Source organism: Moschus berezovskii, chromosome 20 (genome assembly GCF_049115385.1).
Source record: "Moschus berezovskii isolate FMDL1 chromosome 20, NW_MosBer_1.0, whole genome shotgun sequence".
Lineage (NCBI taxonomy): Eukaryota > Metazoa > Chordata > Mammalia > Artiodactyla > Moschidae > Moschus > Moschus berezovskii.
In genome coordinates, this window is record NC_142479.1 from 62,263,252 (window position 1) to 62,291,122 (window position 27,871).

Below are 27,871 nucleotides of genomic sequence, written 5' to 3' on the forward strand. Positions count from 1 at the left end.
ACAAGAACAAGCCCCGGCAAGCAGTCTCTGGGCTCATGTTATCACCATCCAGCTAGGCTGGGGGCCTGTGACTGGGAGCTTGGCGCAGAGCGGAGGACTGAGGGACCCTCCCCTGGAAAAGATGACAAGAGGGTCTCAAGAGAGGCTCGCGTCTTTATTCCCGCTCAGGGTGGGCAGGGGTCCTGTGGCTGGCAGAGTGGGCACCTCTGGCGGCTCTCACCTCTTCCCGGCTGCAAGGCAAACACACAGGGTGATCTCGGGGCCCTGGGCTCCTGCCCACAGCCCCTCCCTGCCCAGCCAGACCCCAGGGTACCTGGCAGCTTCAACCACTTGGGCACTTTGCCCAGATCCCTCCTCATAGGCTGGGCTATCCCCCGGCTGGGCTCAGGGGGCCCCACTGCCCCTTCCTCAGCAGCTGGCTCCAACTCAAGGGGTGCAGGGTCAGGGGCTGGCGGTGGGGGTGGGGTTCCCGCAGCCCTGGACATACACCTGTAAACAAAGACACAAAGGCCGAGGTGCTGGATGGCAGGCACTGCGCCAATGGGCTCCCCCACCCTCTGCGAACACTCACCTGGCCACAAGCACGTCAGCTGCAGACGGGGAGACAGTGTGTTCCAGCAGCCTGGGCTCCAGGTAGATGCCTGCAGGAGGCCCAGTGTACCCTCAGGCCACAAAGGGGACCCTACCTGCCTACCGCTGCTTTGCTCTGGGAGGGTGTGCCCTGGGTAGTAGTAGGGTATGGGGGTATCGAGGCCACAGGCCTCCCTCCCAGACCCGAAGTCCTCTGCTCTGGGGCATCTAAGGAGCTGGAATGTGGGCCCCAGGGCTGGCCAGTGCTGGTGGGCAGAGGGGGACCCTACCCACCTGTTGGCTCCTCAGGTCCAAAGTGCACAAGGGCAGCAGGGAAGAGGTTCGCCTGCAGGGAGGGCAGAGGGGAGCTCAGGGACCAAGTGGGCACCGTGGGGCACAGGATGGCAGGGAGGAGCAGGGAGGGCTGCGGCCCACTTCCGTGCCGGCCTCACGGGCACCGCATCTGTGCGACCCAGGGCTCCACTGAGGAGGGCTACAGCCTGACCAGGCCCCTCCCATCACGCCGCCTCCTGCCCAGCTTCACCTGTTCCTCCTCTGGCACCAACCCCAGTGCGAGCCAGGCCAGGGCATCAAACCACAGGGTCCTGCCAGGGCCCAGCCCCAAGCACCAGCTGAACAGGAAGCTCTTGTGGTGTGCGTGCTCTGGCATTTTTAACTACCTCCCCTTCCTGCCCAGGTCCCAGGGTCAACGCTTAATATTATGAAGGCTGTGGCCACCCCCACCCTCAGCAGAGACTACAGGACATCAAGAGGTCAGAGGAGATGCAGATGAACACAAGTGCACGGATGGGGATGGGGGCATGGGGCACAAGGTGGCCCCCACCAGTCCCCCTGACCTCTGCTGCCTGAAGAATGGAGGGGTGGCTCTGCAGGGGCTGACACGTGAGCCCAGTTCCCCTGGGAACAGCTGGATGGAGCCGGGAGTGCCCTGTGCAGGGCTCTCCAGTGGGGCCCAGGCATGGGGAAGTGGGCAGGGGGCCTCTTGGAGCCAAGTTGCTTTGAGAGCCTGGGCTCAGAGGTGCCCCCAGGCCTACTGCCTTGACCTGAAAGCCCACATAAGGGTTTCCTGACTCGGCACTGGGCCACCTTGTGAGGCAAAGCCAGTGCTAGCGAGCGTGAAGCCCCTCCTGCAGGGCAGGGGGATCCCCACATTCTTCCTGGCATCCTGTCTGTGGGGGTGGTGGCACAAGATTTCTGCTCAAGGACTGGCCCCACCTGCACAGGACACATCACATGGGCCCCTGAAATATCCCTGGAGGCCTCCCAGGCAGGAGGCCAGACTATGGTGCAAAATCAGGGCTGTAGGAGAGGATCCCAGAGCCCCCCAGCATCATCACCTGCCTCCACTCCCGCCTCTGCATCCGAGGAAGACGGTGACTGCAACCCCCAGAGCTGGCCTGAGGAGCAGCAAGGCCACCACCCACATCCCTGTGTCCTCAGCCCTCGGCGGAAGGGCTGCAGCTGCCAGCTGAGTGTATCCTCTCAGCTCTGAGCTCTTGGAATTGGGTGGGGAGTATTAATAGAAGGAAGCTTCAAAGACCAGGAACGCTGGGATTGCAGGCAAAGCAGAGGGACAGAGAAGGGCCATGAACACTCTGAGGCCTGGGATCATAGCCTGCTGCGGAGGGGTGGCCTGGAGGGTGTTTGGGGGCTGCCCCCTGGCCCTGGAGGCACCGGAATCTGGAGGGGCTGGAAAGAGGTAGGACAGTGCCTCAACCTTTCTCAGGTGGCCCAGTGAGGCCAGCCCCTGACCTGGCCAACCCACTAGGCACTGGTAGGATCATCCCAGTGGGGCTGTCTAGGGGCTGCAGAGCTTAAAGCCTTGAAGGACCCCTCTGGGCCCCTCGAGGCAGCTCTTCCAGAACCTGGCCTCCCTGCCTGCCCTCTGCACCTGCTGGAAGCCCCCTACCCGCCAGCTTGTGTCCCAGGGGACGACCCCACTGGAGAAAGGGATGAGGAGAAAGTAGAGGACCAGCACAGCTCCAGGAGGGAGGTGCAGCCCTCTGCTCAGGCTGACAAAGTTCACAGATGGCGGTGGTCTTCAGGGCCCTCTAAGGGCATCACCGAGGGGTGAGGTTTGATGCTGGGGCTCTGGGTGAGGCAGAGCAGGGGGGCTGAGACAGGAGCAAAGGGAGGTCCCTGAGGCTCGGGGCTGCACCAGCACAAAGGGGGCTTGGGCCCAGGAAATAGGTATGACATGGGCAGTTGGGGACCTCTGTGTCCACATCCTCAACCTCATCCATCTCGCCCAACAGTCACTCTCCTGGCCCCGCGGTCAAAACAGGCAGCTAGGCTTCCAGCCCCCACACCCACCCTGAGCTGTCACTTCCTGGGGCGCAGGACTGGCCCCGGGGCAGCCTCCAGGGCAGCCGGCAGCCAGCATGCGGCCCTGCCAGGGACATGAAAGCCGGCAGCTTCCGCGCCCGCTCACCCACGGGAGGGAGGAAGGCTTCCTTCCCCGAGCCCTGCCAGCTCTCTGATCGCGGGCGGGCAGGGACGCCACCCCGAGCGGAGGCCCCACGGCTCCAGGGCGAGCTGACGGATGAAAGGAGACGGCTGCTAGTAGCAGGGGGCAGAGTGTCAGCAGGAATCAGGCCGAGTCGGCGGGACAGGCAGCACCCCAGGGTTCCTAATTGGAGGGGGGGGTGCTGGACGCTGGCCCCTCTCCATCCCAAAGCATCTTCCAAATTCAATGTTTATCAACAGGCTGGCCAAAGAGGGAGAGTTGGCCAGGGGGTGGGGGGGGTGGAGGCAGGGCGGGTAGGGATAGAAGGAGGAGGCCCAGTGCCTCTGAGGCTCCAGGGGGGTGCTGCAGAAGGGGGAGTGGGGATGCGGGGAAGCACCCTGCTCCCACCAACCTCGACTCCTTTCCTTGGTGGGCTTCCAGTCTCTCTGCTGGTCTGGCCCCATCCCCCCAAGATGGTGGCAGCCCCAGGCAGAAAGCAGATCCCCTTGCCCCAACTCAGACCTCTGCAGGGCCTGCTGGCCATTTAACAAAGGCCAGCCTCTGTTACTAATTAAAATATCTGAAGAGACTTTAAGAGGAAACCATTAGGCCAGAGGGCTGGGGAGGCCCCGGGCTGCTCTCCTGGGGTGAAGGGACAGGACATTCCTTCTGGCCCTGGACTGCAGCCCAGCGGGGCACCGGATCAACACTCCTCACCCTGGGAGCTCTGGGGGCCCCCAGTGCCCGTGGAGGGCCTGCCGTGGCATTCCCAGCAGAGGCCACAGGATCCAGGGGACAGGCAGGGGCAGGGCAGCAGGCCTGGCAGCAGCCCCTCTAGTCTGCAGCCAAACTTGCCCAGCAGTTGGCACCCCAGGGGCCTCCTGGGCGGCTGGCCACCTGAACAGAGGCCTCTGACCCTTGGTCCTTCAGGGGCTCCCCGAGCAGCCCTACGTGCCAGCCCCTTCTCACCCAGATCCAGGGGCAGTCCTAGCTCAAGCCGGTGGCAGCCAGCTAAGCAAGCCCATCCCCACTGAAGCAGGAGGCACAAGAGACTGGAAAGCTCCAAGACTGCCTTCAGAGGTGCCCTGGTGCAAGTTCACCCCTCTACAAGGCCTCATCATACCTCTGACTGTGGCCTCACCCGCCCTCCCTGGCAACTGTCCCTCCCAGGCCAGCCCCAGATGGTACCTGAAAGAGGGTCAGCGTGTGGTCATCCAGGATGGTTTTTGGAGGAGCGATGACTGCAGAGAGGTGGTTGTCTGCACCAGGAAGTGCCCTGCCCCTACCCTCCGCCCATCACCACCCCCACCTTTTTGCCCATGCTTGCCCCTACACCCCCAACCCCGCACCCAGAACAGGCTTGAGAGTGAGCCGAAGGATTTCTGAAGCAGCCTCCTCAGCTCACATCTCCCTGTCCGTCTCTCTGCTGTTGCAAAAACCCAGCCAGAAGCTGGGGAGAGGGCTGGGGGCAGACTCACCCGCAGGGGAACACCTGACCCCTCAACCCCCAGATATTCTCCAAAGGCAGCAAACAGCTCTCCCTGACACCCCCTTCCCCAGCCCCCACATTCCCCAGGGCAGGTGGGCAGCAGAGGGCCCAGGAGTACAGAGCAGAGCCATGGTCACCCTCCCTCCCCGACCCGCCAGCCCCACGCTGCTGCTTCTGTGGGAAAAGCTACTTCAAGCCCCAACTGACAGGGGTCGGGGTGGTTGAAAGGAGGTCCCAAGGAAGCACTTACACAGGTAGAACGGCAGCTCAGGGTTGCCCAGGTGGCTCCTCACGAAGTCCCGCAAATCCCCCACTGCAGGAGGAAGAGTGGGTAAGCAGGCACCCCACTCCAGGGCCATGTCCCCTCTGCAATGGGACGAGCCAGGTCCAACCCCTGTGCAGACCACTCCCCCCAGGTCACCGAGGACCCCACTCAGAACTGACGGTATGGCTGTCTTTCTTCCAGGTGAGCTGCAGTCCCAGGCCAGAGACCCTGGTACTGGGTGTAGGGGAGCCCACCTTCTCTGGGTGCCCCTCTGTCCCACCAATGCCCAGAACAGGTGGGTGCATGGAAGGCACCCAGCCCCAGAGGCACTGCCCAGCTGCTCTGCCGGGACTCTGGCGAGACCCAGCCCCCAGTCCTGTACCCACTGCCTGCCCCAGAGCCCAGACAGAAGGAGCCTGGAGGGGCTCGTGGGGCCTCCCGCCCTCCTGGCCACCCAGACGGGGCTGCTCACCAGTCTCGCTGGGGCGGAAGAAGCCCTGAAGGATGTAGCGGTCAGGAAACAGGACCCTCAAGACCACCTAGGACAGGACAAGCCGGTTAGTCAGTAGGACAGCTGGAGCCCAACACAGGCAGCCGTACCCCTGGGCCCACAATGGCCAGGCCTCCCCCACAATGGGCCAGCACCCCCTCACCTTGGCTGTCCCCTGAAACTCCTGGCCATGGCTAGACGCAAGGACCAGACAAGTACCCACGTGCACTTGTGAAAACACAGTGACATTTTTCATCTTAAAACGGGGCTGACCGGTTCATTAACAAACCGCAGCCATGCCGGCCTGGGCTGAAGTACAGGAGACCATGGCCAGTGACCTGTGGGCTGCGGGAACTGCAGGAGGCCCCAGCGCAGAGCCGTGTGGAGATTGCACCCTGCCCCCCGGGTACCTTAGGGTAGCGCTGCAGCTTCTCCTTCATCTGAGCCTCCCTGAAGGCCTTGGTCACCAAGGGCGCTTCTTCTAGGCGCTTCCTGGGGAGGGGGGCGGGCAGTGGTGAAGGTCCCAGGTCTCCCCAGCCGGAGTGGAAGCCCTCAGCGGCTAGACTCGGCTTCTCCCTCAGGCTCCATGAGCTGCTCCCCTTCACAGGGCCAGACAGGACTAAGCGCCAACTGCCTGGGCCCCCACACCCTCCGAGGTGCTGCTGAGCGCATCGGTGTCTCAGAAGGGGCCAGGGCACACCCACCGCTCACTCTTGAGCTGGGCCAGGCGTCTTCTGACGTCGTCCACGGTCACCTCGAAGAACTCGTCAGGCAGCTCCGCAGGCCAGGCCTGGAGCAGCACCTCCAGGTCAGGGTGGCACACCACAGGGTCTCGGTCCACCGGCTGGTCAGGCAGAGAGCTCAGCTGATGCAGGACCCAGGAGGGGCCCAGGCTCCCCACCTGGAGGGGCTGGGGTAGCCATGCAGACCCTGGCTGAGCCATGTGCTGCCAGCCCCACCTGTCAGCCTGTGGCCAGGGCTCCAGGGTGGGGCATGGGGCACCCGAGCCTGTCTAGGACCAGGGCCCCTCCCCCCAGGCCCAGCCGCTCAGCAATAATGATGCCGAGACCCTCACCAACAGGGCACAGGGCCCGAGGGTCTCAGCGCAGCCAGGTCAGAGGGCACCCTGACTACTGGGGGGACTTGGACAGGGAACGAACGGCAGCATGTCTGTTTGCGTTGTCTTCACGGGGGATCCCCACGAGCCCCAGGAAGCCACATGCTATCACAGTCTCCCAAAGTGGGGAATAAAACTGGGGAGTAGTACCCTGGTCAGGGCCACGTCAGGGATTCCATGGGAGGGGCAGGACAAGCAACAGCCCCTAAATTAGAGGTTTGGCAAAAACCTGCCTGCCGCTGGCCCCGTGGCGAGACTAACCCCACCTCCCCTCCCTGGGGGAGCAGTCAGCCCTGCCCTCTGCCCACCGTGGGGACACAGGAAGGGATAGCCTCTCTCCTAATTGGCAGCCGACGGCGACGGAAATTACAAGGCAGGGCTCGGTGTGCTTGCAGTGCCTCCGGGTGTAGCCCAGCTGACGACGGGGGAAGACACCTCCGCGGTGCTGAGGCTGCCTACGCAGCCCGGCCAGACAGGGGTGTCCCGCGGGGCCCACGCCAGGTCCTGCCCTCCCTTGCACGGGAGGGTGCACAAACGTCTGGGGTGAGGCCTCTCTCGCCTCCTGCTTCTGCCTGCTCTCTCCTCCACGCCCCAGCCTTGCACAGGAATCCCACCCTCTGCCTTTGACACCCAGCGCCGGGCTTGGCAGGCTTCTCTTATCGTCCCTTCCTGTACTCTGGCCTGACGCTGCCCCGCTGGCTCTAAAGGTCAGACTCACCATCCTGGGGCTGGCCAGTGCACCTGCCAGGTGGCCCACGGCTGCTCCCCCAGCCACCCCCGAGGCCCTGACTGCTCAGGCTGGCAGGTCTCTGCCATTCCTGGGTGCACAGCTGCGTCACACCTCGTAACAAAGGGCGGTGGGCTCTCGCCAGGAAGCCCCTCTGATCTTAGGGCACTGATGGCAGGGTGGCCGGGAAAGACTGGGTGAGGCCTGGGCAGTGGGGTCAGTAGGTGGCTGACCGAGGCCCCTGGGGGTTGCCCCCTCAAAGCCACAACCCTCCTGCAGCCCACAGGCAGTCCACGCCAAGCTTTTTATAACAAGATGCCAGGCGCCAGGCTGCCCCCCACAGCCACGGCGCCTGCATTCCAGAAGGGCCGAGCACTCGCCTGGGCTCCTGGGGGAGGGTGAGGGCAGACATGGATGGGCACCGCAGTGTCCATGAGTGCCAGGCCCCTGGGCGCGCGAGCACAGAGCCCACAGGCCAACGAGCAGGCTCTGGGGCCACCCTGCCCCAGTCCCGCCCTCAGAGGGCCCTGTGTGGGCACACGAGTGAGTCGCCCTGAGAATCCAGCCATCAGGTGACTTGTGGTCTGTGGCCTGGAGCTGAGCCTGACCATCCAGAAGTGCCCCTGATCTCCGGGGGACACATTGGTGAAGCCTGACCCTGAGAGCGTGGGGCCACTCTGGCCTCCTCATCCTGGGCACTTCCAGTGCACAGCCCAGGGATGACCTGGAGGGCCGCAGGCCACTAGCACTTTCCACAGCCCTCCCACAACTTCCAGAACAAGGACGTAGGCGACATCAGCCTTTGGCTTCATGCTGCTCAGGGGCCACTGACCTTCAGTCAGACAGTAAACTGACAAAAATCTCTCTGTGTTGGATCTACCCTCAATTCATGCCCCTCCTCCCACGCACGCCTCAGCTCTGCTCCAGAAGCCCGTCCGTCTGTCCAACAGCAGCCTGGAGCCAGGGTCCCACATGGGAGCCAGAGGGCCGGGAGAGAGCCACCTCGAGATGACTCTGACTTGCCCTCATCATCTGCACCTTCGGGAAACTCCCTGCTCCTGGGCAGAGGAGCCAGGGGTCTGATGCCACCCATCAGAGCCCAAACCACCCAAGTCCCAGAGCTGCTGCCCTGATCCGGCCCTAGGAGAGCCCTGTCCCAAGAGAAGAGTGGATTTCCATGGCTGGTTGGTAGGACCCATCACCCTGTCCTACCAAGGGAGAAGCCAAGGGGCTTCAAACACCTCCACACAGCCTGCCCAATGGAGATATTTCCACTCCAAAGAGGAGAGAGTCCAGAAAAGGAGAAGAGGACCTGACAGCTCCACATGGGAGGAAGTCTGGTAGACATGGCACCGGGGGAGGCCAAGCCTTGGCCTCCGCTCACTTCGGATGCTCTGCCGGCAATCTGGCCCTCATCTGCTGTTCCTTCACCCGCCGTTCCTTGGTCATGGGCAGTTATTACGCACACAGCTCCTATCCTAGATGGATTTATGGAGATGTTTTTGGAAAGAGACTAGAGATCTAGGATGAGACACCATTAGAGGAGGAAAAAGAAAGGCACACAATGGCCACTGTCAGAGGGCCTTGGTGCCCTCACCATGGAGACTGAGTTCCTGTGCGCTGGTCGAGGGCCAGAGCCCCCGATTCTGGGATGGTGCTCTAAGATGAAACCCCCTCTGTGGGGTGGCAGGCCTGGAACCTTCTCAGCACACCTGACAGCTTGTCTTCACTGGAGCCAAGAACTCCAGGTCTACTCTTCAAGAGCCTGCGGGAGCCGTTTGGAGGATGCGCCTCCACCAAGAACCCAATGTCACCAGCCCTGGGTCATCCTGGCAAAACTGCAAGTTTTCCATCATTGGCTCAGAGTCCAGCTCCTGAAGGCTGTCAGTATTCAGGGCAGAGACTGGCTCTGATTCCCCCACCCCTTAACCCCTGGAATGCCAGAGGAGCTGGTCTCTCCCCTGATGGCCTCAACGCTGTGGGCATCTGTCAGCGAGAAGATGAGTAGAATGATGAGGCGGCAGCCAGGGCCTGGGGCCCGAGTCCATGGAGTTGTGAGCTGGGGGGTCTATATGCCTGCCCATGATAGATGAGCAAACAGGCACCATTCTGAGGGGAGGCACAGCGGTGTCTGCCTTAAGGGACCCAACCCTGCAGGTGAAACACCCCGCAGGGGTCCCTCATTTCCTGCAAACACGTGACCCTGGCAAAGATTCCCCTGTCCCAGCCTCCACCAAAGTTAGTACAGAGAAGACAACACCCAGAAAACCAGAAAGGAGGAAGGTAGATGGAAACAGTGGATGAGTCAGGGGGTCTGCGAACTGGATGAAACTGGCGAGGGGAACAGATTGCACCTGGGGAGGGATGAGACCCTCTGGAGGTGGGGTGACAGGAGCACCCTCTGTGGGTGACGTTCACAGGAGGCCCCAAGCAACGGCCTGAGGTTGGAAAGACACTGGACTGACACCTGGGCCACTCGGTCATGGGGACTTGGGAACCAGCCACCAGCTGTGGATGGCCACCAGCGCCTTTAGAAAGAACCACCACCACAGTGGGACAGATCCTTTGTGGGAGACCCAAGGGGAGGAAGTGAGGGCACCGCCCACCGTCCGCACCACTCCAGGTCAGTAAGGTCACAGGCATAGCCAGGGGCTGGGCCTGGAGGGGATAGGGCACCAGGCCAAGATCTGGGCCCATGGCGTCCCCCGACAGCTGGTGGACATGCTCCAGTGGCCGCCGCATGAGTGGCTGAGGACCCACTTGGGCACAGTAGGGTCCCTTCGTGTCAGAAGCGGCCTCACTGCCCGCTGAGGTTTCATTTTCTTGACGGTAATTTTCCAGGACGTGATGACACAGGGAGAAAAAATGCAAAAACTATTTGGAGGTGACCTCAATCCCAGATTTTCCAGCTTCCCTGTGAGGGCTCTTGTGTCCCTCCTGCCCCCCCCCCACCCCGCCTCCCTCTTGCCCAGACTGTCCTCTGACAATGGTTTTTGGTAACAGGGAATGTGAAGCGTTTCCCCTTGAGGCTTGGAGCTGAAATGAATCACTATGCGGGAGGGACATGGGCCAAGCCTCCGTCACTCTCAGAGCCGGCTGCCCTCCGGAGTGTGCATCGTGCCAACACGAGGCCAGGCCTGACTGGCGAGGCCGCACTGAACCTGAGCCCCTCACCCGCTGGGTCCGCCGTGACACAGGCAGAAGCCAGGTCTGCCCCAGCCCGGGGCCGAGGTCCACACACTCTGCCCGCCTTCCAAGCAGGAAAAACCAGAGCAGATCTTTAAAAGAGAAACGCTGGGCTGCAACAGTGACACAGGCAGTTTGAAGCCAGCATCTCTCTGTGCACGCAGGGCATGACCCCCAAAGGACTGAAATAAGCAGACGCAGGGCATGGGGTGGCTCTCCTCATCCACAGGGGAAGATGCGTGTTCCAGACCAGCAGGCCCAGGGGTGGACACACACAGCGGACAGGAGCAATCCCACACAGGGAGCCCCTGGGGCCCAATCAGGATGGGGGCCCGCCAACCAGGCCTCCTGGCCCTGTGGGCAGCTCTGGGTACCAAAAGATGCGCCAGTGGCCAGGGTGCCCTGCCCGCCTGTTCTCCATCATGGCTCCACAGGCTGGGCATCTGTCTCTCCCCCGAGTCCAATCACAGTTGACACAGCACAGGGACAGCTGGAGGGCACCTGCCGGTCACCAGGCTTTAGAAACCGCCTTGAGACTCAGCTGGGGCCTTCAAAGTGGCTGACCCATCTGCCGAAAACCCTCAGAGGACATCCCAATTAAGGCCAAGGCTGGTGCCCGCGGGTATCCACAGTCACCAGCAGGTCAGGGACAGCTCAAACCCAACCCTGGGTTCACACACAGGCAACAGTGAGCTGTGCTCTTGGGGGGCTGTCATGGACAGACACCCCAGACCAAGAGAAGGAGGGTGGCAAGCCAGCAAGGGGCGCTGCTCCTGGCCCACCCCAGCCCCTAGGTCCTGGCCAGGGTCCCCCCAGTCCGGTGTGTTCTAAACTTTCCAGTAACCGGGGACAGCCAGAGGTGAAGCTGACGCCTGCCCCAAGGTGTGGGTGCAAGGTGAGGAGCAAATCCGCGGGGCCACGTCTCCAGGGGAAAAGACCACCCCCTGGAGGGTGGGGGGTAGGCAGGGGAGACCGTGGTCAGCCAGCCCTGCCTAGGGGGTTGGGGCCTTTGATCACGAACCCCTGTGCCAGCTGCGTGGGGGGACGCCTGCTGGGAGCACGGCCCAGCAGCACAAAGAGCTGCGGGGCAGCCTCCCGGGCCAGCGGAAGGACTTCAAAGGACAGGCCAGGGGCCGCCGGGCAGCCCCAACCTCTCCCCGCACCCGGTTCTGACGGCCAGTAAAACTACCTTCTAATAATTAATGTTCTGACATCAAAGGCAGGAGCCGCCCGGGTCTGTAAACCATCCTGGGCCTCAGCCGAGGACCTGCCTGTATTTCATCCTGTCTCTTCTGACTCTTCATTCAAATCCAAAACCACACACAGGCAAAACATTAATGGGAAACTTGGAAACTCTTCTTGATTACTAAAATGTACCTTTGAAGTTCCCCCAAAAGTTCTGTTTTGTTCCCTTCTCCCCTCCCCCAGGACTCGAGGGGACACAAAGCAGACACCATGTGGCCAGCCGGGCCTCCGGGTGCGCGGCTGTCAGTGTGACAAGAGGCGCGAGGCAGGCGGGCGGGCGGGGGACACTCCACAATCAACCAGCTGCTGGGGCTCCCAGATCAAAGACACGCACTGCTGGCGGCCAGGCGGACCCTCCCCGGGACCCCTCCTTCCTGGGGCCCCTGGGGTCAGCACTCGGGGATGCACTGGGAACCTGCGCCTGACAGCAACCACTACCAGGCCAGCACCAGCCCAAGCCACTCCCCACACAGCCATGGATGTCAGCGGGTTCCCAAGAGAGGCAGAGAGTCACAGGTTTTAGATTGGGAGGAGGAGACAGCCAGCCCCAGTTCTAGCTTTCCAGCCCCCAAACTCAGGGACCCCTTCCCCAAAGGGCAGGCCTGAAGGGAGTCAGGCCCCCGGCCCTGGTTCATTCCAACCACAAGGCTCTGCATTCAACCACTGATTCTGGGCCCAGGTGATGAGACTGGGGGCTTCATGCTATTATTTAATGCAGCCCAAACATCAGTGTAGAAGCCAGTGGGGTCCATGAAAGGCCAGGGTGCCACCACTAACTCCCTAGAATGGACATTCATGGGGCTTTGGGACTGGCTCAGTCCCCACCCCACCCCCAACACCCCTCTCCCACCACCGTCCATTTCAGCAAGAACACATGAAGGGTGGTTCGGGGAGCAGGAGGTCTCTGATGCCTGTTCCTCCGCAGGGACTCAGGCTCTGTTCGTAGCCGAGCTGCCCCACCTCCCCACAACACACAGGCACAGGTGCCCCTACCTTTCCACCATCCTCTGGTGTGTGACCTGGAGCAAGAGTGAGGAGGGGGCTCTAGAAGAGACAGGGTGCAGGCAGGCTCCAGCACTAACACATCAGTGCAATTGCAACTAACAGAGTAGGTAAACACATCACTCAAAGTGTGCCCTGGAATGCAAGGATAGCTTGACGGGAGAAATCTACCTAACACCACATCATGCAAATGAACTGAAGGAGACACAAGGTGTGGAGTTACCTCAATTCGGGAAAAGCAGTTCATAAAATAACCACATTTATGATACAGAAAAATTCTGAGAATTAGAAGTAGAAACCTTTGATCTGATAAAGACTTTTCATTGTCTTCAGCATCCTTCACAGATAAACTAAAACTACTCCCTGTAAGATCAAGGTTAAGACAAGAATGCTCACTAAATTTGCTATTCAACAGACACCAGAAACCCAATCACTGCTATACAACAAGCAAAAAAATGAGAGAAGGACTTCAAGGAAAAAGATAAAACTAACGTTATTTCCAGACTCCAACTGACACTGAGAAACTGCTGGAACCAGGAAAGCAGGTGAGCATCCCACCGTCCAGGTGGAGCCTCACCACCCTCACTCCAGAAGCTCCCAGTCCAGGCAGGGAATCCTGCAATGGTTCTCCATCACCTGGAAAGGTGATTTGTAAAGAACAGTTTCTTTTGGCAGCGACATCCTTCTCATCGCATAAAACCTCAAGTGGACCCTGAGTGGAGTGTGGGCTCATGGAGTCACTCTTTCTGGAAGGAAGGGGAGAGGAGGGTGGAGAACCTGGGGGCCCCGCTCGGAAGGTGCAGCAGTGTCTCAGACAATGTCCACATGCACCTGTGCAACCTCAAGGGCTCCAGAGGTGAGAACCTGCCGCCCAGGCTGCCAACCCAGGTTGGCACCACCATAAGGTCTCCATTAGGAAAGACCCTCTCCAGCCACAAACCAGAGGCCTAAGCTGGACTCTGGATGAATGCACAGAGCCTCCTTAGGGGCCAAGCCCAGGAGGCAGGGTGCCCAGGACAGTCCCAGGGCAAGACATTCCTTGGTGCCCAGGAACCCAAGACACTGAGAAATCTACAACATGCCATTCCTGAAAACAGGGTCTGTGAGCACTGCTGAGGGAACAAGTCACACAGAGGGACATAAGCCCATGGGAGCTTTGCCCTATGACTCACGAAAGCCCTACTGGACAAAGTCCCAGAGGCACTGTGAGGGGAAAGTCCTGCATCGGCATCCAACTCAAGCACCTGATCCAACAGAAGCCACGCCTGTCCTCCCTCTTAGGAGCTCTGCCAAGGCTGCAACTGACCAGGGCAGGGCTGGCCTGACCTACAGAAGACCAGAGATGGCCTTGGGGGCTGGCACCATCAGACAGCAGGGAGGGAGACACTGGCCACATGCCTGACTTCTGCAGAGGCGTTGGCCACCTGCGGGTCCCCTTGCTCAGCATGATCCAAGATGCAGGGTCCTGGCCACTGTGCATGTCTGTGTGTGGTCAGGGTAAAAGATGGGAGCGGGCTTCACTGCAGGGGAGCGTGTGAGACTCACGACAGCTCAAAGGTGCCCACAGACAGCCTCAGCATCTACAAAAGCCCCACGCTGCCCTGATGGCAGGTGTCTATGCAGTAAGCTGTACTGGGCTGGCCAAAAAGTTTGTTCTGGTTTTTCCATAATATCTTACAGAAAAACCCAAATGAGCTTTTGGGCCAACCCAATACCTCACAGAGTTGATCAGACAGGAAAATGGCGTCACGGAAGCAACCCAGAGCCTGGGCCCTTCCATTCAAGCTCAGAGAGGGCCGTGCACCCTCCTCCCAGCCGCAGCTCAGGTGTCCACCAGGAACTTCCCAGAAGTGTCCAGGAGAGGTGTCCAAGGCCCGACCACAAGACCACAACGTTTGTGGAGAGTGAGCAAACTCACCCTCTTCTGGCCAGCGATGGGACACAACGGGTAAGCTGGGGAACGCCTGGCTCAGGAGTAAAGGTGGCGTGGCACAATCAAGGCCAAACCAGCTTCACATCAACGCCAGTCAAACCCACCAGCCCAGCAGAAGGCAAGGTACCAGCTCTGGGAAGGATGGCTGTGTCAACTGTGACGTGGCCACAGGGACACACAGGTTTGTCAAAACCCATCAACAGTACATCTAAAATGGTGCCTCAAGAAAGGTAATTTCAAGCAAAACAAAACCAAAACATCACTTCCCTGAGAAGATGAAAACGTACCCAAGTGACCCTGCTGTACCCTAGGCTGACCCGCCATGAGGTCAGGTGCTGTCAGGAAAAAGGACCCCAGTGCCCAGCCCAGCTCACCCCTTACCGGCTCTGGCTCCAGCTGGGGCTCTTGGCCAGGCCTCGACTTCTTCGGCTTGGAGGGGCCTGCAGGACTGGAGAAGGACTTTGGCAGTTTGGCTGAAGATGACATCAGAGGCCTCGCAGACCCGGAGGGGCCCCCCAGTCGCTGTCCCCCACCAGAGAAAGGAACAAAAGGGGCAGGTGGGGTTTCCTTTGAGATCTGCTTCGCCTGAGCATCCGCTGGTTTCGGGCCTAGGCCGTCCACGCGGCTGGCGCCCGGGCTCACTGCCTCATCCTGACGGCTCACATCGCCCTGGCTGAGCCCCGCCGAATTCAGCGGGAGCAGAGGGCTGCTGGCTGCCTGGTCAGCCGACATGGAGGGAGTCGGGCTTCCTGGGCTTTTGCCCCAGGAGGCCCCAGGCTCCTGCTTGCTGGCAGAGTCACATCGCTTCATGGAAAACCTGAGTGGAGAAGCCCAGAAAACAAGTGAAACTCCACACGTGGAGCCCTGGGTCTCACGGTGCCGCCCCCTAGCCTCTGATGACTACCAAACTGAACCCAGTGCCCCGAAAGCACCAGACAGCCCTTCCTGACCCACCTCACCTCCTGGGGGAAGGAACATGCATGGAGTCACCATGCCAATCCTGCCAAGGGCAGATCCCCGACCTGACGCTGCACCCTAGGGTGCCCAGCTCCCCAGGCTGCGGGCGGGAGAAGCCACCGGCGAGGGTCTGGGCTTCCCCCTGTTTCCTGCTGTCTTTCCTGTAAGACCCCCGTTTTCTAGACCAGACTCAGAGACACAGCCCACCTGATGATAGCACTGCCCCCAGTAAGGCCCAGCGACTGCAGCGTTGTGCTCTGCAAGGCGGCTCTGCCGGTCACCTGTGAGGTAGGACAGGACATCCTGCTGACCCCATGCCGATGAGGCTCCCCACCCACTGAGCCCACCGCATGCTGCCTCCCCCAGCCTGGGCACTGTGTCACCAGCACTGTGGGGTCGCCCTGCCAGCCCCAGCACCCAAAAGGCCTGGGTCCAGCCCCTGCACCCCAATCTACACCTGAGCATTTGTCTGCTCATCCATGTCTGTCTTCCCAACCCCACCCCATCTGAGGTCTGGGTGGGCAGGGCTTAGGCCTGGGTTAGCCACGTCTGGCCAGCTGGCGAACCCCCTGAGGGCCGGGACTGACCATGATGGCCTCAATCCAGGCTCACGTGCCCAAGGCCCAGTGGTCTCTCTCCTGCAGGAGATGTCGTCTCCCCTCAGGTCCCTCCCACTCATAGCCCTGGAACCCTCGCCCTGCTGAGCCCTGGGTCAGGAACCTCAAGCGGGATAAACAGGTGGGTGTGGCCCATCCATACCAGGGGCCCCTCGGGGACAGTGGCCACCCCAGGCCAGGAAAGGGCACTTGGCCAGGGTTGAAACAAAAAGCCCCTGTGAGCCAGGGCACTGAGCGCCAGGAGGGTCCCCCGTCACGGGCGGGCGGGCGGGGACAGGCAGAGCCTCGGTGCCAGGCCAAGCCTGCACCACGCCACACTCGGTTTTGAAAAAGATCAAAACATGGAGCAAAGCAAATATTTATTAAAATGAAACCACTTTTGTGACTCTTGGGCTTTGAGAGAAGCTGAGAAAACAAACAGGGCTCTGAGGGAGGTTTGGGAGCAGCCCGGGCGGCCCGCGGTCGGTTCCAGCGGAGCCGGCGTCCTGCCTTTTTTCCATGAAACACATCATGCTTTCAGGGCCCAAGTCTGCCCGTCACTGCTTTGAAAGCAGGTCTGAGGGAGTGAATTTTCCAGATTGGAAAGTGGGGCTGGGCCTGTGTGGCAGCTAGGAGTGGGCGGCGGGGTGCAGGCCAGGCGGGCGGGTCCACAGCTCACCTACCTCATCCCTCATGTACACGCAGACCGGGCTGGCCTCACACGGCGGCTCCAGACACTCCCTGTGAGGAGAGGGAAGAAAGCATCAAAGGCGGTCCTTGCCCGGGGACACTTCTGCCCTCAAGACGGCACCCTGGCCAGTGCATGGGGGCCCGCCCACCCTAGCCGCCCCACAGCTGGCCATTAGCCTGGCGGAGTCAGAGCACCCCTGGCCTCCAGGCTCAGAGCAAAGAGAGGACACAGAACAGGGGGACAGGCAGCACCAGTCACCTCCCGGATGTGCCTCACATCTCTGGCAACTGTCCCCATGGTCGGTGATGACAAGTCCTGGGGGACTGTGATCTGAGCTTTTATCTGAACCTGTCCCCTGAGCAGGCTGCTGCCACCAGAAACACCAGGATCACTTGGCATGGATCTATCACATGGACTCCAAGGAGAGTGGGGTGACCCCGGGACTAACAGAGAGGCGGGCAACAGGCCCGGCCACCAATGCCCCTCCCCTGTAAAGCAGACCCCAAGATGGGAGGGAAGGGCCCTAAGGAAGCATAGCTGGGCACGCTGGAGGATGGAGGGCATGTAGGTGCACAGTCGGGCACACACTCTCAGGACAGTCCACACCACTTGCACCAGCCTATACCTCGATGGCCATCGAGGTTATAAGCACACAGTGGCCAAGCCCTGGCTTTGGATGGTTAAACTGCTGGTGGCAGGCCTGTGACAACCAACTCAAGTTCATTTTTTCATCTCTGCATTTCCTGACACATAACCGTAGAACCAGCCCCCAAATAAAGGCCCATCCCAGACCCACCGGCAGTGCCCCAGGCCTGTCCCTCTCCTCCAGGAAGGGTGATGTGCAGGAGGCAGGAGACCTGAAGCCCCCTTAGGCCATGCAGCTCAGCCCCAGCCGGGCGCCAGGGCTGAAACACAGCAGTGGCTGGGATGGGATCACACAGGTGCTGAGCTGGTGAATGTATGGACACTGGAACACTGCTTGGGCTCACCCCAGACCCGTGACAGGGGACCCATGTCTTCCGGGCGGGTTCAGCATGTTTTCTCCCATCTCTCTTGTTTGCTTTCACGTTTTACAGGGCCAGGCCTCAGGAAAACACAAGACCCCAAAGTGCCAGAGAGTCAGTCCTTGCCAGGCCCACACGCTCTTCATCCTGACGCCAAAACAGAGGAGGAGCGAGGGAAGATACTCCAGCAAACAAGATACCAGGCCCAGAGAGGAAGAAGGAGGGGGAGACACGGGGGTCCTGCTCCTTTCAACGGCAAGACAGATGGCAGCTGCCTGGGCTCAGAAAGCTGGCTGACTGCCCATCGCAAGACCAGCAGAGCCCTCTCTGCTCCTGGGGGCTCTGGTCACGCCCCTCCAAAATCCTCGCCTGCGGCACCTGAGGGCAGCCCAGGAACCGCAAATCACAAACAGGGACGAGAGCACAGCAGCACCCGGGAAGGCCGGCCTGCCTGCCTGCCGTCCTCAGAGGCCTCTGGACATCAAACAGCAGCCCGGCTTTGATGTCGGCTCCTCCAGAGGGATCGGGTTCCCGCGTGTGGGATCTGAGAGGAGGCCCATAAACATACTGAGGGGAGTGGCGGCCACGATCGCTTCCAGACTTTTCTGGCCAATTAGCAGCGTTCTCGTGTCCAGCCGATGACAGCGGACCAGGAGGTTTCAGTTCATTGGCTAGCCGAAGCCGCCACTCCCTGCCACAGGCCTCGCTGAAGATCCTCATTCTCAGAGGGAACTTAGCAGGGCTCTCCCGGGGACCCCTGTGCCCCTGAAACTGCCCTCAGCTCCCCCAGTCCAGGCAGAGCCACTGACCAAACGGGGTGGTGCTGGGGAGGATCTTGCTTCATCTAAAGCCAGCACACTTGCTCCTGGGTCTGGGCCAGGGGCCAGAGGGTCGGCCAGGCAAGGCCAAGGTCCTGCTGTTTCCACCCACCACAGAGAGTGCCACCCTACAGACGTGGGCTCCCGGCAGGGCTCCCAGGGAAGTGATGCTGCGAATGGGGGCAAGGCAGTTTATCTGGAGCCCCTTCTGTTTTTGTCACCTGTTTGGGCCTGACCAAGTGGGGCTGGTACAAACTCAGGTGCCTCTGACACAAGCCTGGCACCACAACACTCCCAGGCAAGAATAACCAAAACTGACAGAAACCAACCCAAACTAACAGAGCTGTGCCTGCAGGCTCATCAGCCCCTGAGGCCACCAGAAGGCCCAAGGGTGGGCGAGGCTATGTCCTGAGGGGCCAGGTGACTCAAACCCACCACACTGAGCAACCGGCCCAGAAAGAGACGAGGTTAGCGCCAGATGGAGCAAGAAGGACGAGGACTGGCCAGATCGCAGGGATCCCTTCCCCTGAGCAGGCAGAACGGGAAGTTTCGAGAGCAAAACGGCCTCTGGCCTTTCCAAACAAGGCTGGGGGCAGGGAAGGAGGCCCGCCTGAGACCACTGAATGAACAGCCCAGCATCTATGCCTTGTGTTAACCATCCACAAGGCCCTGGGTCTGGGCTCTGTGACCACGGCTGGTCCCTAACCTCACAGGCAGCCCTTCCCTGCAGCCCACAGTGCCTTGGGGACCATACAACCCAAGAGAACAGGCAGACGGCCTGTCTTTCCCAAGAACTCCTGAATCCCTGCTATTACTATCCACAGGGTGAACATGGCTGAGATGGAGCAGCAGGCTCAGCCACGAAATCAGGCCAGGTGCCGAGGGGCAATGGGCTTCAGGGAAGAATCGAGCCTGCATGGCAGCCCTGGAGCCTCCCTGCTGCAGACGCCTGCAAAGCAGAGAGGGGGACGGGCCAGCCCACATGTAGCCAGTGCCATCCTCCGTAGCAGCTACCAGTCCACACGGGTGCTGAGCACACACAGAGCAGCCGGCCCAGAGGGAGGCCAGCTTCAAGTGTGAGACACGGCGAATTTCAAAGACCTCCTACCAACAAAGAATGTAAAATATCTCCTTTTTCCTGTTGATTACATGTTCAGAGGATAATATTTTGGATATACTGAGTCAAGTTAATTATATTCCTAAAATTAATTGCCCCTGTTTTTACTTTTCTTTGATGTGGCTACCAGAAAATTCTGAATTACCTCCTTGTCCCACACATGTGGCCCACATGGCACATCCCATGGACAGTCTGACGCTCCAGATGCTGCCATCAGGGCCGGGCCACTGTCCACTGTGATCCCCAAGCAGAGGACCCACCGCCCGACCCACAGTGGACCCGGGATGCCAAGCTCACACCCACAGCTCCCGGCCATGCATGGCACCAGTCGCTCAGGAATGCTTACCACTTCCCCAAAGCGTCAAGTGAGAAAAACCAACTTCCTGCTTGTCTCACTCTTGGGCACATGGAGACTTGGAATTCCCAGAGCCGCCCACCCACCCAGCCAGTGAGGGAGCTGCTATGAGCCAGCTGGAGCTCCCTCACCACACTGGACCTGTCAGGTGGCCGCCCCTCTCTCCGTCAGCAGGGCCCTCTTGTGGCCCCAGCATGACCTCACCAGTTCACTGGGCAACTGGCCATGGCTTTGGGGCCAAAGCCGCCACCCACCCTCCCACATCTGAACCCTGCTTCACAGTGAGCTAATGCCAGCTTCCAAGCAAAGGCCCAGATCTGAGCTTCTGGAGATGAAGCCTCAGCATGTCCCATCTACAGGTCCAGCAATTCTGCCTCCAGAGTAGACCCTCAGGGCGGAGCAGTCAGCAGTTTGCTCAGAGAGTGCACGTGGCACACGTGACCTTGCGTGTCTAAAAATGGCTCTGTTTCATCCTCATCCCTAGAACTATCTAGCAAAACAGAGAATTCTAGAACAAATGCATCCCCTACAGTGCTCTGAAGGCACCGCGCAGCCACCATCCTGGTGCTACCACGGAGAGCCTGAGCCTGAGCCCGCCAGCCCCCTGAGGGTGCGGAACCATCCCCGCATCCCCAGCGCCTGACGAGTCACAGTGATGCTGCCAGATGGGGCCCCATTGGCCCAGGCACTGCCAGCCTGTCACTCGGAAACGCATGCCCTTCGGTTCCAGGACCGCTTCCCACCAGCTTCCTCCTGTGCTTCTGTTTTCTTTCTAGAGTTGAGGCAGCGGGAGCTGGCAGGCTGGCCTGTCCGGACTCCCTGTCCTCTGGCCTCTGGGCTTGTGCCTGGCCGCTGGCTCTGTGTTTCCTCCCAGGAGGAGGCAGGGCGGCGATTGTGCACCCCAGGTCCAAGGTCTGCTCCCACGCCTGCATGGCCCCATGTGCCCTCAGGCGTCTGCTACCAGGGGAAGAATACGCTCAGGCAAGCCGCAGATCAGCCAGACCAGCTAACCCTCAGGTGCCTCAGCAGAACAGCAGGCTCCTAGTCCACCGGCACTCCCAGACATGCAGCACACTGGCATGTGTGTCTGGGATCTTGCCATCTGATCCACAGCTGTGGCTGACCCCGGCACCCTCTACCGCGGCTTCCTGATCTGCTTCCGAGAGTTCTTGTTTCTGAACCCTCCTTTTTAATGGCATCCAGCTCCCCAGTTCCAACAGCCTCTCCATGCTCCGAGAAAAGGAACAAATGCTCTTGCCTGTCCTGACAGCTGCTGTCCCTTCCTGTTTGCACTGGACTCTCATGTTAGGCTCACACAAATGTCTGGGCTCCTTGGCTGTGAGCTCCCAATTACACTGGGGCTCTGGCCACGGTACAGCTGGCTGTCAGTAACCAGGTGGTGATCTGAGGAGCCACCCATGCCCCCAATACTAGGAGCCTCCAGAATTCTCACGCTCACCTATCCCTGTTCTTGGGACATTGCAGGCAGAGCCCCACCCTACCCAGGGAACCATCTCCAGCATCAGCAGTGTGGAGTCTGTGGGGATCTGGGACCTCACCTCCTCCAGCGCCTGCCGCGGCCTCCCCCCACCTCCCTTTTTCACCCTCCCCACCCTGTCACCGTGAGGACCCCACCCAGAGTCCTCTATTCCAGAGAGACAAACCTAGTTCTCGGCACTTGAGAAACATCAACTCATATCATCATATAACCCTTGGGAGGCCCAGAGAGGGCAAACAACTTGCCCAAGGCCACACAGCAACCACTATATCCTTCCACGGTCCCTTCCATTCTGTTGCTGGAGACCTTTAAAAGTGGACAAAGACTTCCACCCCATAAAGAAAAATCAGAACTTAAAAGACTAACATTTTGATACTTTCAGAAACAAAGTTTAAACCATTAATCACCAAATACAAACTGACCCATGGCAACTATCATTATAGTGTTTTCTTTAAATACAACCCATTCTCATGACAAGGGAGTTTTATAGCTGCAGCATTTGTCAGCTGAGAAGCCCAGCACCGTACTTTTCTATTCAATGCTCATCACACTGGAGGGGGTCTCTTGGGTCCCCCACAAGCTCTTCCAGGAGGGCGAGGCCTGGCCATCACACCACGACACCCAGTGAAGACAGATGAGCTACTGGCGTAGGCCGAAGGCGGTACCAACAGCGGCTGGTGGAGGCCGAAGCACAGCTCCGGCTTGCGGCTCTGGATCAACCCCAGTGACCGCGGCAACATCCCCACGGCGGAAGAAGGCACAGCCCAGAACCTGCTCATCAGCACTTACCTGATCTGGGCAAAGTGGCAGAGAAGCTCCCAGAGTGACTGGCCTGAGCAGAAAGTGTCTTGCAACCTAGAGCCATCGTCTAACTGCAGAGCAATGCGCACCTGAGGGGTGAGATGTCAGAGCCAGGTCAGGAAGAGGAGCACTGTCCTGGCTGGACCCCGCCCAGGTCTGGTCCTCAGGGCACAGGCGGAGGGGCACTGTGTTTGCTGAATTTTTTTTAAATAAGTGAGCACGCTGTTTTATGAGATGCTTTTAACAATTATCTCCAAAAACAGAGACATAAGTCTATAACCCACAAGGGGGATAAATTCTCTGGTCCCTCTGTCAAGTGACAGACACACTAAAGCACAAAGTCCCCAGGTGAGGACCTTGCTCAGCCCATTGCCACAGTGCAGTGACTCTCTAGGTCGCTGCGACTCCTGCCCTTCTGGCCAAGGGGCTCCTCCAGGGCACGTTTATTTACATTGTGTGTGTTAGTCGCTCAGTCAGGTCCAATCTGCGACCCCATGGACTGTACCCCACCAGGCTCCTCTGTCCAAGGGATTCTCCAGGCAAGAGTACTGGAGAGGGTTGCCATTATTTACATTAAGCCCCAATAAAAGACAAAGGAGAAACCACTCTGTGGGAAAGCATGAGGGGGTCTCCAGCCACACCCAAGGAATCCCCTAGGGAAGTCAGGGTTCCTTCCACATCAAAGGCTGAGAACCACAACTGTAATGGAAAAAGAGATCTATCAGGCTCAGCCCCAGGCGCCTGACTCCCGATGGGCTCTAGGCTGAGAACTAACACTCCTGAGGCCCTAGCCTTGTCTCTCAACCGGGATGAAAACTGCTTCCCTGCAGTGTTAGGAGGATTTGCACTTCCATTCGTAAAGGACCTGCCTGAGCACCAGAGGGCAGCTATCACCATGATTCTTGTCTCTGTCCACAGTAATCCTACTACCATCTGCTAAATCCCTAGGAAGCAAAGGTTATGGATTTGGTAGGAGGCAGGGAGCTGTGGTCGGAAGCCTTGGGCTGTGCTCTCGCTGCACACGGTCAGAGAAAGTCCGTGCCTCACCCTGTGCGTCCTCATCCCAGAACTGAGGCTGCACTGGACGCCGCACAGAGAGTCCTGCCGGCTCTAAGGTTCTTGGCAATATTCTATGGTGAATGCTGCCAGCATGCCGACATGGACACAGCGCAGCACACCCCAAAACACACTCAGCACAAAGAATGAAAAATCTCATTTCCAATCATCAGTTTGGGGAATAGAAAATTGGCTGTCGCCTGACCGAGAGAAGCCAGTATCACCCGAGGATGGGGATGAGTGCCTCGCATACACAGCTCACGCACCCCACCCCATCTGCTCGGCCCAAGTGGTCTGAACAGAAGAGCTGGGAGGCGCACTGCCACCCTGAGAGCCACCTACCATGTTCTCGGGCCCCTCGCGGCTCCGGGAGATGGGCACCATCTCCAGCTTCGCATTATTGGGCAGGTTGGCAAATCGCCACTGGAGAGAGAGGTCAAGCACATTCCTCTGAAACCTGCAAAACAGACCAGAGCCTCAGGCTGCCCCCAACCCGAACACAGCACAGCACTCCCAGGAGCAGAGTACGAGCAGACACCCATGTCTGGCCAGCACTTCCACAGTCCCTGGCGGCAAAGCTGCAAGAACTGAGGGATGGCCTGAGAGCCTGCAAAGACAGGGTGGGTCCCTGACTCCAGTAGCGGGTCTTCTGAAGGAAAAAGAGTGAGCGTTGATACAATTCGAGCAAGAACAGTGAGAACACAGACAGGTCACCCCTGGGGCAAAGCAAGCGCCTGCTCCCTCAGACCATGAAGCAGTCATCAGTCCAACTACAAACTCAGAAGATGAAAGCACATGTGGGCACGACTGAAGGGCACGCACCTTGCTCTGCACAGAAAAGTTCTAATGGAACAAAGCCCTGTTGCTACTGCCCGGAGCTGCAGCACTCCAGCCACTGCGGCCACTCCCCTGTACTGCAGGCCACCGGCCAAAAGGACCTGCTCCCGTCCCCCCTGCTTCCTGCCATCCTTGGAAGCAGGGCCACAACCCCAAAGACCAGTGACAGAGGCAAAGGTTTTAGAGAATCACAATGGAATGACCTGACCTAAAGTCCCTATGGAGAGCCAGGCCCTCACAGCGGCTGGAATATGGGGATAAAGGGCTGAGACCATGATGCCTGGCTCACAAAGCCAGGTCCTCCAACCCTGGAGCGGCCCATCGTCTCTCTGTCCATGTCCTGCATGTTTTAGAGCTGGGGACCTGGCAACTTATAGCCTGCAACAGATGAGGAAAACGCCCACGTGGGCCCACAGCCTCCTCTGACCCTCATGCACAGAGCTCCTGGATTCAAAGAGGGATGGTTCCTGGAAGGAACTGGTGGGAGCAAAGAACTGGTGAGTCAGGAGGGAAATACCCACAGCCAAGAGGACAGGTAGAGAATCCAGCGACCTCCGAGACACCTGCTGGTCTCCACTGGCAGCCAGCCCTCCTGGGAAGCATGGCCATGGTTGTGATCAGCCTGCTTTATGAACAGGAAACCCAGATGTGAAGTACCTACAGGTAACCCAGGCCACCCAAAGGCAGTGCTAGGACCACACTGTACAGCTCCTGATATCCAGCTCAGATCACATCTCATCTGTGGACTGAGAGAGAGTCAGATACCACACCTGACAAGAGGAGGGATAGAAAGGGGCTTGGGACTTGGAGGCCTTGACACTGTCTCACCTGGGTGAGGGCAGGGAGGGTGGCAGCCAGGTGGCCCTGGAGCCTGCCTGACCCTGGGCCCTCTCCTCCTGACCCTCTCCGTTCCCATGAATGCTGTGGAAAGGAGAATCACCACTATTAACCCTGCAGATCACTTGGGAGTGAGGAAAGCTCTTGCCCATAACAGAAAACAGTACTGCCACGTGGCCATGATTTTATAAGACACAGACAGTGGCCAGGATGAATCACCAAAAGAGTGAATAAGAGAACTTATTTACGCCTCTCAGAAGTCAGCCTGTGAGCTCCACTTCTAATGAAAGTTTAGGGGGAGTCGGGGAACTCCAGCATTGGCAGGAGAACATGAGCTCTGAATACACAAGAAAGTGGTCACCCAGCAGCACGAAGATCAAGATGCCTTTGGAAACAGTGGTTTTCTGAACATGCAAAGGGCATCTGGAAGACCTAGGAAAGAAAGAACTTTGATACCCATCTTCAACACTTTAGAAATTGCCACACAACTTCAACGTTAAGTGCGAGACAGGACAGCAGAGCTACGGAAAACTCGAGAAGGGAGGCGCTCGGAGCCCTGAAGATGAGGGGAAGGGGCCTCATGAAGTACACACATGCACGTGGGCAAGAGGCTGCCTTCCTTGGCAGGAGCAGCAGTTTTTAAACAAATTACACAGTCAGTGGATACACAGAAAACAAAAGAAAAATCAATACATGTTGTAAGAGTCCAAACAGGCACCACATGGAAAGCTCAGGCAGGTTCAGGGAGAGCAAAGAAAGAGTACATTGCTCTGTGACAGGATGCCAGGGGAAGGCCCATTACAGGCCCTGGGATTCTCCATGGCTGGGCAGGAGGCAGGGATCTGGGATGATACGGAGGCATGCCTGCTCAGACCTCCTCTATAGAGCCCCACGTGAGAGTCAGCGCGAGCCAGGTCTAGCAGAGCAGTCTCCCACACCTCGGGCTCCTGTCTACCCCTGATGTGAGGACAGCCATACTGTGAAGGATATGCTGCTAAGGTAGGAAGCTCCCCACATGCGACAGAAACCCATACCCACTCGTGTGGAGTTTTGACTCTTTCACTGCCCTAGGTCCCAGAACCTGGTAAAAGCCCTCTCTTTGGAAAAATGCCTGCACACGAAGACTGGTGCACACAGCTCCAGGGCCTGAGGCCACCAGAAGCTACCCACAGTTTGCAGGTTTCTTCCCATTTCTCCATGATCACCTCTTCTTGCCCTCAGAGCCCCACCAGGAACTTACACAACCAAAGGCCCAAAGCCCTCTGCCGTGGTTGGAATGATGGCCCCTAAAAAGATATATCCATAGCCAAACCCCCAGAACTCATGAATGTAACCTTATTTAGAGACAGGGCCTTTGCAGATGTAATTAAGAATCTCGAGATGAGGTCATCCTGGGTTATCTGCTAGGCCCTAAATTCAGAGACAAGGCCCTGATAAGAGACAGAAGAGGAGAGACACAAACACACAAGGATCAGAGAGGGAGAGACAAGAGGGAGGCAACCACAAGCCCAGGAACACCTGGAGTCCCCCAAAGCTGAAAGAGGTAAGACAGGGTACTCGCCCAGATCTCTGGAGGGGATGCAGCCCCACCAATCCCATCGTGTGGGCTTCTGGCCTCCAGGGGGTGAGAGAATAAACCCATGTGGGCTGAAGCCCCAGCAGGGCCCTGGGTGAAAGGTGGATTATGGATTTGGAGCCCATGGCCTGGCCAGAGAAAACTCACTTCAGGTCGTACTCGTTGGGGTTGAAGTCCTGCCGACGGCACGTGTCCTCCAGGACCTAAGGGTGAGATAAGGGTGTGAGCCACTGTGTCAGGCCTGGTTGCCCCAGGCAGGGGCAGGCAAGTGCCACTGAGGCAGCTGAGGGCACAGAGTCCACCTCTTGCAGAGCCCGTTGGCTCCGCAGGACAAAGCCTATAATACAAGTGGTGGACCATCCACTCAGCAGCTCCACACACCTCAACTGCAAATCCTGCTTACTCCCTCCTCACTGGGCCTGCTGTGTCAACTCAGTTCTGCGGGACCTTCCACACCAGGCCCTCAACAACTGGCCACCACAGGTATCTTCCTACACACTCAGGGACGCCCCTCCGCCACCAGAGAATAATGTTCAAACTCCAAAGAGAGCCAGCTCAAAAAGGTCTTGGGTTCCCCACTGGACGGAAGCCCCTCTTTCATCATGCTCTGCACACACTGAGTTGCATTCATCGGCTCAGTCCCCTTCCCCACCGTGTTTTCGCGCCGGCCCCTACAGGGCCCAACAAGCATTTCCAACATAACAGGTTCGACACGGGCCAGCTGTCGGGTTAAGGGCAGCAAGTGACTCAGCACACGCCGCCACAGTGCACCGAGCCGGAGGGTGACCCTAGAGTGGAGACATGCGACTGGGACCCTCGGAGCTGAGCTCGAAGCGCCGCGGGCTCGGATGGGGGTAGCGAGGCCCGCGACACCAAGCTCCCCTCAAGGAAGCCAGCCAGCCCCCATCCCCACGCGCCCGGAGCCCAACGCGGAAGAGGGCGGGCCCGCCGCGCCATGAGGTCGTTCATTGGCCGCAACAGGCCCCGCCCCGAGGTTCCCTCCCGGCCCCGCCCCCACGGCCCTAGCAGCAACCGCAGGAGCGGCCGGCGCCACGTCCCCGCTGCCGCGTCCCCGCCGCCGCGTCCCCGCCTTCCGCTCGCCCGCTGCCCGCCCGCACCTGCAGCAGCACGGTGCTCGGCGTCACCTTCACCGTATGGCGCCGCCCATTCGGGGCCAGCACCGACACCGCGGAGCCCCCGCCGCCTGCCGGGGCCGCCATCTTCCGCTCACGTGACC

General features: G+C 59.4%; 1 protein-coding gene across 5 annotated transcripts; it reads right to left on the bottom strand.

The window, feature by feature from the left end:
- Positions 1-135: 135 nt before the first annotated feature.
- Positions 136-27,871, bottom strand: ASPSCR1 (ASPSCR1 tether for SLC2A4, UBX domain containing). Of its 5 annotated transcripts, none has more exons than XM_055408301.2 (16): positions 27,753-27,871; positions 26,782-26,837; positions 23,727-23,841; positions 22,317-22,417; positions 16,728-16,785; positions 15,656-15,729; positions 14,873-15,308; positions 5,986-6,125; positions 5,692-5,773; positions 5,264-5,330; positions 4,777-4,839; positions 4,226-4,278; positions 865-916; positions 572-641; positions 314-489; positions 136-230 (listed from the first exon to the last, which is right to left on the bottom strand). In XM_055408301.2, the coding sequence occupies exons 1-16, from the start codon at positions 27,852-27,854 to the stop codon at positions 217-219; spliced, it is 1,659 nt and encodes a 552-aa protein (XP_055264276.1). In that variant the 5' UTR covers positions 27,855-27,871; the 3' UTR covers positions 136-216. The 5 variants fall into 5 exon arrangements, 4 of the variants coding, with proteins under 4 accessions (XP_055264276.1, XP_055264274.1, XP_055264275.1 ...); XM_055408299.2 differs by having other exon boundaries at positions 5,986-6,191; XM_055408300.2 differs by lacking the exon at positions 27,753-27,871 and adding an exon at positions 27,287-27,568 and having other exon boundaries at positions 5,986-6,191.